Consider the following 13932-nt stretch of genomic DNA (forward strand, 5'->3'; position numbering starts at 1 on the left):
TGTGACTATTGAGAAGGGTGTTGTTTCCCTAATTTCCTTCTCTGCCTTGTTTATCCTTTGTGTAGAGAAAGGCCATTGACTTGCTTGAGTTAATTTTATATCCAGCTACTTCACCGAAGCTATTTATCAGGCTTAGGAGTTCTCTGGTGGAATTTTTAGGGTCACTTATGTATATTATCATATCAAAAGACTGAAACTTAACTGGATATGCAACTCATTCATTTGTCCACTGTATTCACTCTGTGTAGGCTGCTGCTGGATGCTCAGGCAGCCGCTGCCTGGGTCTTTGATCATTTGTCAGGATCACAGTGTTTTGTGTTCAAGTAACTTTTACATAGCTGTATATGCTGTTTATTTAATCTATCATCTGGGCCTATATCTTCTTATATTATTACAAGAAGGGTATGTTTTGCCTAAGCTATTTTGATCTGGGGATGTAACTCAGTTGATGGATTATTTAACTTTGCATGTTCGAAGCCCTGGATTTATGCAGTACTACTCAGAAACAAATGTGTGAGATATGACTGGAATCCCAGCCCTCAGGAAGTAGAGGCAGAAGGATAAAGAGTTCAGGGTCACCTTTGGCTACCTATTTGAGATCCTGTTTCAAAACCAAAAATATCTTAAGAACGTCCATATCTCATAACCTTTTTTCCCCACAATGTGTAGTTATACTTGCTCTTTTATTATTACTTACTGCTGCCTCTTGTGTCTAACTTATCAATTAAACTCCATTATAGGTATATGTATGAAGGAAAAATAGTATTATACAGTTCGGTAGAATCTATGATTTCAGGCGACCCTCGAGTCTTGGAGCATTAATATTTCTCTGCATCTCATTTCCTAGGCATTAATGAACTTCGGTCATTCTTTTCTATTTTTAATATTTTATTTTTTTAAGATTTATTTATTTATTATATGTAAGTACACTGTAGCTGTCTTCAGACACACCAGAAGAAGGCGTGAGATCTCTTTAGGGATGGTTGTGAGCCACCATGTGGTTGTTGGGATTTGAATTCAGGACCTTCAGAAGAGCAGTCAGTTCTCTTTAACTGCTGAGCCATCTCTCCAGCCCCCACTTCTGTCATTCTTAAAAGTTAACTGATGTCTTTGTAAATTATAGAAGTATAAAATAATCAGTTTCAAAAACCGTCACATTCCACAAGTTAAATTTGGATTGATAAAATCAGATGCTAGTAAGATAGTGTCCTGTGGACTATTTTATAAAGCTTTCTGGTGACAGAAGCCATCTAGGAAAGGCTACGGCAAGTAAGTGAGTTTCCTGGGGATGGCCCACTGTTTTGCATGGCTGAGATGGGTGCACTCTGGAGAGGCACAGTCCGAGAGACTTCGTCCCAGATTGCTTCTCTGTGCTGATATGCCTTTCCTGCCAGTATTACATAGCCTAATTATGCCTGGGCATCGGCCCACCCTATTAGGCAGATTTCCTGCTGATCAACATGAAGATGAACTATCATGAATTAATGCTAGATGAATCAATTACTGTATTACATTCCTGATTTGATTCAAATAATTTTAAGAGGAAAGTTGAAGGAGCTGGTTTTAGTTGCTCTGCCAGAAAGATGTAATAGAATCAAGACTGGAATGTGCCCCTTCTCATAGAGTAGTAAGCAAAAGAATGCAATGAGCTTTCATAAATTATACTAAGAAGAGAATACACTTGGGACACATTTGTGATCAAGGAAAGAGATTCTTACTAGGTCGGGTCCAAGGATGAAGCCACTGGTGTGTGCTGTGATAAGGTCAGGCCATGTGAAACTGTTGCTTTGAACTTATAATGAGCTTACAGAATTAAACACGGATTTGATTTACTATTCACATCCTTCTGTAACTCTCCTTTTGTGTAATGTTTTATTTATGAGTTAATTTTATAAAGAACTTTTGTCTAGAAGGTATAAATTGCTAGAGAAAAGAAATACAGTGTGGCTTTTGGGGTTCTGCCCCACCCACCAAATGCATATATTTACTATGTCTGTGTGTGTATATATGTGTGTGTATATGTGTGTTTGTGTGTGTTTGTGTATGTGCGCCTGACTTTGTTCTTCCTTTTTTTTCTTTTTGGCTCAGGAAGAGTTAGCTCTGAGCCTCTCACCTGGCCAGCTGGCCAGTGAGGGGCTACAGAGAAAAGAGCCCAGGTAACTAAGTCTTTTTTTTTTTTTCCTTAATCCCCTGCTGCTCTCAGCAGGAGGTAAATTGCTGAAGCCTTTGGCTTGTCCCTCTGCTGCCTTCCTAGGGAATTTGATCCTGGGAAGCCCCCAGCAGTACTGAAAAGTTGAAATAGATTTTTAAGAATTACTTGTTCATGGGATGGATCCCCAGGTGGGGCAGTCTCTGGATGGTCCTTCCTTCAGTCTCTGCTCCGGACTTTGTCTCTGTAACTCCTTCCATAGGTATTTTGTTCTCCCTTCTAAGAAGGATCGAAGTATCTACACTTTGGTCTTCCTTCTTCTTGAGTTTCATGTGTTTTGCAAATTGTATCTTGGGTATTCTGAGCTTCAGGGCCAATATCCAGAGTTCCCTGGGACTAAACCACCAATCAAAGAAAACATGGCGGAGCATGGTGGAACTCATGGCTCTAGCTGCATATGTAGCAGAGGATGGCCTAGTCGGTTATCAGTGAAGGTTCTATGCCCCAGAATAGGGGAATGCCAGGGCCAGGAAGCAGGAGTGGGTGGATTGGTGAGCAGGGGGAGGGGGGAGAGGATAGGGGATTTTCGGAGGGGAAACTAGGAAAGGGGATAGCATTTGAAATGTAAAAAAGAAAATATCTAATAAAAAAGAGATTAAAAACAGAAGAGTTACTTATTTAAGAGGTCGGAGAGATGACTCCGGAGTTAGGGGCATTTGATGCTCTCGCAGAGGATCCAGGTTTGGGTGTCAGCACCCACATGGCTGGTCACAACCTTCTCAAACTTCTGTTGTAGCCTTATCCAGCATCTTCTTCTGGTCTCTGTGTACTTACATACTCGAAGGCAAAATACTCATACGTATAAGATAAAAATAAATCTTAAAAAAAAAAAAAGACTGGTAAGATTGGTAAGATGGCTGATCAGGTGAGGGCCACAGGGTTGCACTCTGTGGAAGGAGAGGAGCAGCTCAGACTAATCCTAACTTGCCGTGTGTTGGTATAATGTATAAAGTGTGCCGCGATGCCTAAAAGAGCTGTGCTTATTGGCTGTGGAGCTTAGCTTTGGACCACATGCAACAGTGACAGGGAAAATGGCTTTCATGTCAATTCTATAATTTCTCCATTATATCGAAACTTACTTTATAGTATGGACTAAAATTTCGTGTTGGGTAGAGTGGTTTGTTTTTAGACTGGCTTGTCTGAAAGAATTGGAGAAAAGGTAGAGACCCGTGTAAGATTGTTGAAGGGGAACTGTGTAGTAAGACTGATTGCCTTGCCGTTCTCATGTTGGGAAGTGTGAGTTGGATATTAAGCATTTTATATGTGGACTTGCATGCCATCACTAGCCAGTACCTTTTACTGGCTTTATTCTTCCTCTCGTGCATTGTGTTTTGTTTGCCTTGTTTTCCAGTGAGTACGGCTTTGCTGAAAAGGTTGTTGAGGGAATTACTGTTTCTGTCAACTCTATCGTCATCAGAATTGGAGCGAAAGCTTTCAATGCCTCCTTTGAGCTTTCTCAGCTCCGTATCTACAGTGTCAATGCACAGTGGGAGCACGGAGACCTGAGATTTACTCGGATTCAGGATCCGCAGAGAGGAGAGGTAAGAGGCTTCTTGTCTTACTATAAAACCCATTTTAGTCAGTGATAAATAAACAGAGACAGTTTCAAATTACATCTGGGACCTGTGAAGATGGCTCAGTGGTGAGGGCACTTGCTGTCAAATGATGACCTGATACATCCCTGGAACCCATGTGGTGGGAGGAGAGAACTAACGACCCCCGAAGGCACGTGGATGCCCACACATATGTACACATATCCATGCATGCACACAATTAGTAGAGCACCTGGAGGGGTGCCTTGAAGTTGGAATACATGGTTCTATTGCAGAAGCCCTGCATGTGGTTCCCAGGACCTACACTCTGAGGCTCACAGACACCTGGAACTCCAGCGCCAGGGTGATCTGACTCTTTTCTGGCGTCTACAGGCTCATGCACACATGGTACCCTTACATACGCTTAATCATGTGCATCTATGGTTGCCAGGAATCATATTCTAGTGGATTGTTTTTCTTCTGGACTTACAAGTATCCTTTGATATTAACCTAAATTATTGAATTTTAATGTTTTACTATATAAATCTTTGACCTTATGAAAATAATGATTCCTACTTTGTGTGTGTGTGCATGTGTGTATCTGCATGTGTCTCTGTGTGACTGTGTACTTATTTGTATCTGCATGTGTGTGTCTGTTTCTGTATATATGTGTGCTCGTGTGTTGGTGCACGTGCAGACATGTGTGCTCACCATGGCATGTGGAGGTCAGAGAATGACTTTGTGGAGTCAGTTCTTCTTCCATATTTGTGTGGGTTCCAGGGGTCAAGCTGAGGTCGGCCAATCCCAGAGAGTGCCGTTAGCTCCTTTGCGTTTTACTCCACCACTGTTTTAGGATGATTTTGGTGCTACTTGTTGGTGATGCTGTTTTCTAAATGAAATTACCAGGACTCTTACAGATGAGGACGATTCTGAATGTGTGTTATTGAGTTTGATGAAGCATATAAAAATAGCCCAAATATTTTTAGAATATCACACAAATTAGTTGGGAATGTGCATGTTTTATTTGTTTTCATAAATGTACACTTGTCTTATTTTGCATGAGAAACAGCTAATCTCTGTTTTCTCCTTAGGTTTTGACATTTAAAGAAATAAATTGGCAGATGATTCGAATTGAGGCAGATGCTACCCAAAGTTCACATCTTGAAATTATGTGTGCTCCTGTTCGATTAATAACTAATCAGTCAAAAATCCGAGTCACCCTTAAAAGAAGAGTAAGTAAGATGGTCTTTTGGCTGCTGTGATAGCTGATAGAGTAAGCAGGAGAGTCAGGGGTGCTCTGACACTGTGTGCCCTGTTCAGACAGTGTTGGCAGGTGAAGGGGGATGCGGTGGCACCCGTCGCCTGTGCTTGTAGAAAGCTAGCGCAGATACAGCACTCTTGCTCTGGGAATAGGTGAGTGAATAGATTCTTTTAGATTCACATGTTTGCTGGATGTTTCCTGTGTTAGAGTCTCATGTCACAGGCTGGGAGTATAGCTTGTGGTAGGATGTTAGCTTAGCATCAGTCAGGCTCTGAGTTCAGTCCTCAGATGCAGCTAGGAAAAAAAAAAAGATGAAGAAGTTGAGGCAGAGAAAGAAGAAACTTCTCAACAGTGGTCTTTACTATCAGTAGCCAAAAGGTCAGTAAGTTTTTAAGATTTTTCTGGGGTTGGGGGCAGACGTCATGGTACACACCTTTAGCCACCACTTGCAAGGCAGAGTTCCAGTTCCAGTTACATAGAAAGGCCCTGTCTCAAACCAAAAAAGACTTTGCTGGCAACTTAGACAAATGAAGAAATCAGCGATAAGAGGATGAGGGCGTGAGAGTCCCCTGGGGCTGGGGATGAGACGAAGAGGAGGAGAGGATTCTTTTAGCATGCTCTGTGCTCGGTGTCGCTTGCTGCACAGCAACGTGCGGATCTGTGGTAAGCTCCGCTGAAGGAGGCTTTCTGTGAGTTGAACAGAGAGAGATTCCCTGAAATGGGACGTGTGGGTGAAATAGCCGTCAGGTATTTGATGAATTGTTAATTCCTCTTTCTCAGGTAGGATGAGTTCAGTTAATAGAAGTGATTATGATCTGTGACACTGGACATAGAAATGATATACATGTTATATAATCTGTACTTCAGAAACTTGTCAGTCTTTCTTGTAACATGATTTCTAGCTTTGAGAAATATTCTATTATGTAGGAACTCAATAAATATTTGTTACATTTTTATCCTTGTTTATCATTTATCTTGTGGAAGTGATACCCATGCCATTCTGTGTGTGAAGGTCAGAGGATGTTTTGGGGGTGTTTGGGGATAGTCCTTCCACTATGTGGGTCCTGAGGATTGATCTCAGGTCATCAGACTTGGTGGCAAGTGATTTTGCCTGCTGAGCCAGCTTGATGGCTTAAATACTTATTAAATAAAGGCAATATCCAAATTCACATTTAATCCAACCAAAACTTTATGCTTTTAAAAAAATGTAAATGTGTTATAAGTTCTGTTCTTGGATTAATTGTCTAAATCATTTTTCTTACAGTTAAAAGACTGCAATGTCATTGCAACAAAGTTAGTTCTAATCCTGGATGATTTGTTATGGGTTTTAACGGATTCCCAGTTGAAGGCTATGGTGCAATATGCAAAATCTCTTAGTGAAGCAATAGAGAAATCAACGGAGCAAAGGAAAAGCATGGCTCCTGAACCTACTCAGGTACGCTACAGATTCACAGCATAACGCCTGTGTGACTCCTTAACCAATTCAATGGGTGAGCTGCTGTTTTCTTTTTGTGATATTGTGACATTGAAATTATCTCCTTTATCTAAATCTGATGCAGGACAATGTTATCTGCAGTGTAGAGTGTTTGATGGCACTGTGCATAGAGGACATAGGAGTCTGTTGAGTCACTGCTTCATCAGCTGTACCTGTATCCTTGGGGCAGAGTCTCTCTCCCTGAGCTTGCAAATGGAATGGCAAGCAGCCCCAGTCATCCTGGCTCTATGTCTCACAGTGCTAGGGTGAGAGTTGGCAGCACCCCACTGTTTACATGAGGGCTGGGGACTTGAACTCAAGTCTTTGTGGTTGTACAGTCACTGTTTTTATGCACTGAGCCATCTTCTAGCCCAATAATGCCTTTTAGGAAGTTAAAAACCATCAAGGGAGCCGGGCATGGTGGCGCATGCCTTTAATCCCAGCACTCAGGAGGTAGAGGCAGGCAGATTTCTGAGTTCAAGGCCAGCCTGGTCTACAAAGTGAGCTCCAGGACACCCAGGGCTACACAGAGAAACCCTGTCTCAAAAAACAAAACAAAACAAAACAACAACAACAACAACAACAAAAAATCAAGGGAAATAGAAATCAGGCCTGGATATTTTAAGAGAAGGCACTGAAGGCTGACAGCACAGATAGCTGTCCGGAGACACTGATGTTGAAAGCAGAGCATCTGTTAGGATTTTCTGATGGCCAGTGGTGGGTGGACTGGGTATAAGAAATGTCAATTTATGTGAAGAAAACTAATTTTTCAGTTTTTCCCAGTGTTAAATTCTAATTACTAATACATAAACATCTTTGTAGAAGGGATGAAGAAAATTCCAGTGTGTAGTATCTTTGATTATTTTATTTAAAGTAGAAAAATTTCATAACTTGTAAAATTTTTGTAAGATATTATAAAATCAACCCTGCTTCAGAGGGAAGAAGCACACGAGGGCAGGCTGGAGACGTGAAAGGAGCATAGAGTCCTGCCTGAGTTGTAGGATTGGAGATGTTTTATAAGGACTGTCATAAGACCATGTCTTAAAAAGTGAGGCGCCAAGCTAGGGAGATGGCTCCATGGAAAAAGGACTTGCTGAGCCATTGTTGGGATCCAAGTTTGGACCCGCAGCACCCACGGAAGGCCAGATGTAATGTAATCGCCTCTAGTCCCACGTTTCTGTGGGAGACAAGGAGTGGGGCTCCTGGGCCAGTGTGCAGAGGCCTACACAGCACACCCCCCAACTCCGTTTCTGAGACTTGAATTTTACGGAAACTGAGTTCCACACCATATGTTCTCTCTATTTCTTCCGATGGCCTGAGAATGTGCTTGTTTTAGATGTTACACGAGTTCTCTGGTGCCAGTGCCATGATCACAATGATCCTACGTAAGAAATGAAAGGCACTCTTACCAATCTTCAGTCTGTGATGGACTTGTCCAGAAAGAACAAGTACTTCTGGGAACAAGACGGGAAATTTGAGCTACTTGCTGTCAGAAATGAATGATTCCCTTGACTAAGTGACAAATGACTTCCATTACTTTGTTTTGAATCCATTTGGAGGAGGAGCTAATATGTCTCAGGAGGAACTAGAAGGATTGGGTTATTGCAAGTAATATAATATGGTGAGCACATTATGAATCCTAGCATGTAACTTGGAGTTTAAAGTGCCAAACTCCATTTTAAAAATGAATTCCTCATATATTGAAACATCTCTGCATCCCTGGGATGAAGCCTACTTGATCATGGTGAATGATCATTTTGATATACTCTTGGATTCAGTTTGCGAGAATGTAAGTAAGGCAAGTCTTTCTTCCTTCCTTTCTTCTTTCTTTCTTTCTTTCTTTCTTTCTTTCTTTCTTTCTTTCTTTCTTTCTTTCTTTCTTTCCTGTTTGTGAAATAAATTTTTTTTTTAAGATTTTATTTATTATTATAAATAAGTACACTGTAGCTGTCTTTAGACACACCAGAAGAGGGCGTCAGGTTTCATTACAGATGGTTGTGAGCCACCATCTGGTTGCTGAGATTTGAACTGAGGACCTTCAGAAGAGCAGTCAGTGCTCTTAACTGCTGAGCCATCTCCCCAGTCCCTCCAGTTTCTTTCTGGAGGCACTCAGAGCTATGAGTTTTCCTCTTAGCACTGCTTTCATTGTGTTCCATAAGTTTGGGTATGTTGTACCTTCATTTTCATTAAATTCTAAAAAGTCTTTAATTTTTTTTTTCACTATTTCTTTCCTGACCAAGTTATCATTGAGTAGAGTTGTTCAGCTTCCACGTGTATGTGTGCTTTCTGTTGATTTTGTTGTTGAAGATCAGCTTTAGTCCATGGTGATGATGTGTGGGACTATTTCAATTTTCTTGTATCTGTTGAGGCTTGTTTTGTATTTGATTACGTGGTCAATTTTGGAGCAGATACCATGAGGTGCTGAGAAGAAGGTATATTCTTTTGTTTTAGGATGGGTTAGAGCAAGAGGGCAGGGCTAGTCCAGAAGTGTGTACATGGATTTTTGAAAATAGCTTGAAAGAAATATCAAGCCAGATTGGAAAGCAATACCTATGTCTTCCAAAAGTTACAGATAAGGACCTGAGGGTTTTAGAATGATAGTGTATTGTTTTGTTAGCCATCAAAAGAAATACAGAGGAGAAAGCAGCTTTGACTGAAGAGGCAAGGATAAAGAAAACTAGGAATGTAAGTATGTACAGATGTGTACTGAAATTTATTGGGCTTTTTGTACCAGCAGCTGAACTGGTACATGCTCATTGTCCATGAGTTTATTGCTGGAAACATCCAGGTTTGCTTGTCTGTGACATTCTGAGGAGCGAGTGGGCAGTGATAGTATGGTTTGAACTCTTTAGAGCTCTACAGTCACTTCATCTGCACAGCACGTCAAGACCCCACAGGCTGCCAATGCTCCCGACCTGAGCGATGCAATTGTGAAACTGTTCAATGACTTTGATGTGAAGGAAACCTCCCATCATCTAGTGATTTCCCACCTAGATCTACACATCTGTGATGATATCCATGCAAAAGAAAAAGGTAATCTCACACCAGACTATTTTGGCTTTTGTACAGATCAAGTATGAAACTATTGTTTATTACATGGAGTATATATTGTAGAATATGAAACATTACTTGAAATATTTTATTGATATGAAGTTTTATTTGGCACTTAGCCGGGCATGGTGGCGCATGCCTTTAATCCCAGCACTCGGGAGGCAGAGGCAGGCGGATTTCTGAGTTCGAGACCAGCCTGGTCTACAAAGTGAGTTCCAGGACAGCCAGGGCTATACAGAAAAACCCTGTCTCGAAAAACCAAAAAAAAAAAAAAAAAAAGTTAATACTTAATCGTTTTTTTTTTTAAAGATTTAATTATTTATTTAATGTATGTGAATACACTGTAGCTGTCTTCAGAACACTAGAAGAGGGCAGCAGATCTCATTACAGATGGCTGTGAGCCACCATGTGGTTGCTGGGAGTTGAACTCAGGACTTTTTGAAGAGCAGTCAGTGCTCTTAACTGCTGAGACATCTCCCAGCCCTAATACTTAATGTTAACTAACTGTTGGCTATCAATGCTAACAGTAAAATTAGGTTTAAAAAACTAAGATTGGCCAATGTGGTGGCACACATCTTTATTCCCAGCCCTGGAGAGGCAGAGGCAAGCAGAGGTCTAAATTCCAGGTCAGCCTGCTACAACTACATAATGAAACCCTGTCTGAAAACAACAAAGATTTAATACATGACATCCTTGAATAACTTACAATTATCTTCTGAAATTATCTATAAATGTCATCCTCTCCTTCATGAGTATTTACATGCCTTGAGCATTGTGATAACTACTATCATAAACCTAAATTCTATTGGTATTTTGCCTACAAATGTGTCTGTGCACTGGTGTGTGTGTGTGGTCCCTCTGAAAGCCAGAGGAGGATGTCAGATCCCATGGAACTAGAGTTATAGATGGTTGTGAGCTGCTGTGTGGGAACTGGGAATTGAACCCACCTGGAAGAGAATAGTAAGTGCTCCTAACCTCTGAGCCATCAATCCAGCCCTGAGTCCATGTTCTTTATCCACATAAAGACAACTGTGTCTTTGTCTTTAACATTGTGTCCCCTGCCCCTTCTTCCCAGCAGTTCATACGGAAGCAGATTCCTGTGAGTCCACGTCCCTTGTTTTTATCCTTACTAAGGAGACTTGGGTAACAGGGCAGGCAGAAAACCCAGGTCCTACACAGTGCTTGATGTTTCTGTTTGTCTGTTACAGTGTCAGTGGCCCACTGACTGGGAGAGTTCAGGCAAGCTTAACTCAGGGCCAGGGTTTAGAACCAAGCTGGAGATCTCCTTAAAATTGAGGTATTTGACCTGGGTTCTTCAGGCCTATACCAGAATATCCTTTGGATTTTACTGGTTTTAAAGCTAAGAAACTATTAAGGCCTGCGTACTTAGAATTATTCTAGTTATCAGACAAAGCAGAAGTGTAGAAGACATCATCCGGTAGAGTTTGGAGGGAGTAATTAATAGCAGCAATGACAGAGCCCAGAAAGTACTGAGCAAAAACCACTTGGCTTTAACATCACACTTTGTTACTGTGCTTTAAAGTCTGCAGCAGAAAATGACAACTATAAACCAAATGTCACAAAGTAGACAGAAAATGACCACAGATTCCTTTACAGACCCCAGATCTTCTCCTTGCTCTCTACCCCTGCCACGTTACTACTTCTGCTGTTGTGAAAGTCTAAATACTCTGAAACATTTATCAGTTTGCAGAAAACTTGTCTGTGGTAAAATCTAACCAAGACGTATCTATTACCTCACTTATTTTACCTGTTTGGCAGGTTTTGCTGTAGAATACTTTTTATTACTGAGCACTACTTCAGAAACTACTGAATATGCTATGTACATATCATATCACGTTCATATAACCAAAACAGAAAACATTTTGAGTTCTGAAACAACTCTGAACACATCGAGGTCAGAGGTCAGCGGTCAGCGGTCAGCGTCTGGGAGTCTTTCTACCCTGAGTCGGGGGTTGAGCTCTGGCCATCAGGCTGCATGGCAAGTGTTCTTACCTGCCCAGCCACCTACTTCACTGACTGCTTCAGAGGTGCAGATGAGAACAGGGAGCTTTGCCCCGTTGTAGTGATGGGTGGAAACTGGGCTAACAGATGACGTTGGCTTTGTATACTTGCTAGTGCTACTTGGACTCTGGTTTTCCTGATGCGTTTTTAATGGTAAATTCAGTGTTTCTAATACTGGCTTTGTGCTTCTCCTTCTTTTCTCTTCCCAGAGTCAAATAGACGCGTTAGTGGAGGTGCTATGCAACTCTCTTTCACACAGCTGACCATAGACTATTATCCTTATCATAAAGCAGGTGTGTATAATAATTTATTTAAAATATGCAAATCTCGCTTTTCAAATGACATAGCCAATTATTTTTTTTCAAATTTAATTGTTTGTATGTTTTAACTTATTAAAAAGAAAAGAGATCAAGATGTTATTATTTTTCTTCTGGCAGCTTTTATCAAGAGTATAGAATTGCCTTAGAAATATATTGAAGTGTAGATTATTAGAAACTGCAGCTGTTAGGAACTGACTGGTTTGGGTTAAGGTATCACTAAATGGTTGAGAATTTGAATTTGAATAGTGTGTTTGGGTTATGGGTTTGATCCACAGCATCTCTCTCTCTCTCTCCCCACCTCTCTCCCCCCTCTCCCCCCTCTCCCTCTCTCCCCCTCTCTCCCTCTTCCCCCCCCCCACACACATGAGTTGAGGGGGAGAAATAAATAAAATTATTTAAATAAATAATTAACACATTTTTGTTTGTTTTGTTTTGTGAGGAGGTTTCTCTGCAGTCCTGGCTGTCATGGAACTAGTTTTGTAGACCAGGCTATCCTCGAACTCACAGAGCATATGCCTGCCGAGTGCTGGGATTAAAGGCATCTGCTGTAACACCCAGCATAAGTACATTTTTTACAGATTATAACAATTTAGAATATAGTAACATTCATTTGTATTATTTTGTTATTTGTGACAAATCAAATCATTAGTCAATAGTTTGAATTTTTAAATGATATTGGAACTTTTTTCCACTTTTCTGTATTTTCTAAATTCATCAGTAAGATTTTATAGGCTCTTTAATCACCAAATATGTATATATTCTTTTCTCCCAAATATCCAAAACTATTAAAATAGGATGATTTATTTCCAAATTAATTTGACCATCATACCAATCTTTTAAATTTTGGTAGTATATTATTTTTTGTTTTGTAATTTACACAAATAAGAAAAAGAAAAAAAAAAAAGCCCAGGGGCTGGAGAGATGGCTCAGGGGTTAAGAGCACTGACTGCTCCTCCAGAGGTTCTGCGTGCAAATCCCAGCAACCACATGGTGGCTCACAACCATCTGTAATGGGTTCTGATGCCTTATTCTGGTGTGTCTGAAGACAGCTACAGTGTACTGTATATAATAAATAATCTTAAAGAAAAAAGAAAAAAAAAAAACAGAAAAGAAAAAAACCTCAAACTATTACAGGACTTTAAAAAGCAGCCCCAGTGTTGTGTTCAGGCTTTCCCTGTCAGTGCCTGCCATCTCTGTAGCAACACAGACAGATTTAGGAACTCCTTCCACTGCTTGTCTTGGTTTCTAATGAAGGGCTGTGTTTCTGGTCCTGTCCTCATGGGTAGGGTTTACAGAAGCTGTCAGCTGGATGCTGCGCTGTCACAGGCCTATAGTTCCAGCACAGTGGCGAGGCAGAAGGATAACAGCTGAGAAGCATCAGTCATACCAGGAAGCATTATCTCAAAGGTCTTCTAACTGTGGAGATTGTTTTTTGCTTTTTTTAAAAAGATTTATTCATTTATTATATGCAATAAGTACACTGTAGCTGTCTTCAGACACCCCAGAAGAGGGCATCAGATCTCATCACGGATGGTTGTGAACCACCATGTGTTTGCTGGGATTTGAACTCAGGACCTCTGGAAGAGCAGACCGTGCTTTTAACCGCTGAGCCATCTCTCCAGCCCAGAGATTGTTTTTATTTCAGAGGACAAGACTAGTCATAGAGCAGATTTTCTTAACTTTTGTGTGTACCTAAAACTTTTCTAAGTTGTTACAAAGAAACCTAATCTTGATTTTTGTTTTGTCCCCTCAAAATGTGTAACTATTTATGATTGATAATTGTATTGTGAAGTTTTGTTTTTTTCCTTAAATGTTTTGATAACCATCAGCTTATCAGCTTCATGTACTAGATTATGGCTAGTCACTTACGGAGTCTTTGGGAGGTTTTTTCCCTTGGTATTTTTCTAAGATGGTTAATAGTAGATGATTGACAGTTACTTGAGCATCTAATGAAACTTGCCCTATCCTTTGGCTTTGAGTTGAGCATCCTCTCCCCAAGTGTGGGCTCTAGACTCTGTGCTTTTGATGCTCTTTTCTTGTCTTGCTCTTGTTTTTTTTTTTTT

At 40.7% G+C, this 13932-nt stretch overlaps 1 protein-coding gene across 3 annotated transcripts in view; it reads left to right on the forward strand.

Moving 5' to 3' along the window:
• Uhrf1bp1l (UHRF1 binding protein 1 like) overlaps positions 1 to 13932 on the forward strand; it is a 76470-nt gene that overhangs the window by 33930 nt on the left and 28608 nt on the right. For all 3 annotated transcript variants that reach the window (XM_021173952.2, XM_029482446.1, XM_029482445.1), the window contains 5 exons: positions 3561 to 3750; positions 4833 to 4973; positions 6267 to 6437; positions 9329 to 9509; positions 11759 to 11842. In XM_021173952.2, the coding sequence (XP_021029611.1) occupies positions 3561 to 3750; positions 4833 to 4973; positions 6267 to 6437; positions 9329 to 9509; positions 11759 to 11842 (767 nt within the window). The remainder of the gene's footprint in view (positions 1 to 3560; positions 3751 to 4832; positions 4974 to 6266; positions 6438 to 9328; positions 9510 to 11758; positions 11843 to 13932) is intronic.

Source organism: Mus caroli, chromosome 10 (assembly GCF_900094665.2).
Source record: "Mus caroli chromosome 10, CAROLI_EIJ_v1.1, whole genome shotgun sequence".
NCBI classification, from domain to species: Eukaryota; Metazoa; Chordata; class Mammalia; order Rodentia; family Muridae; genus Mus; species Mus caroli.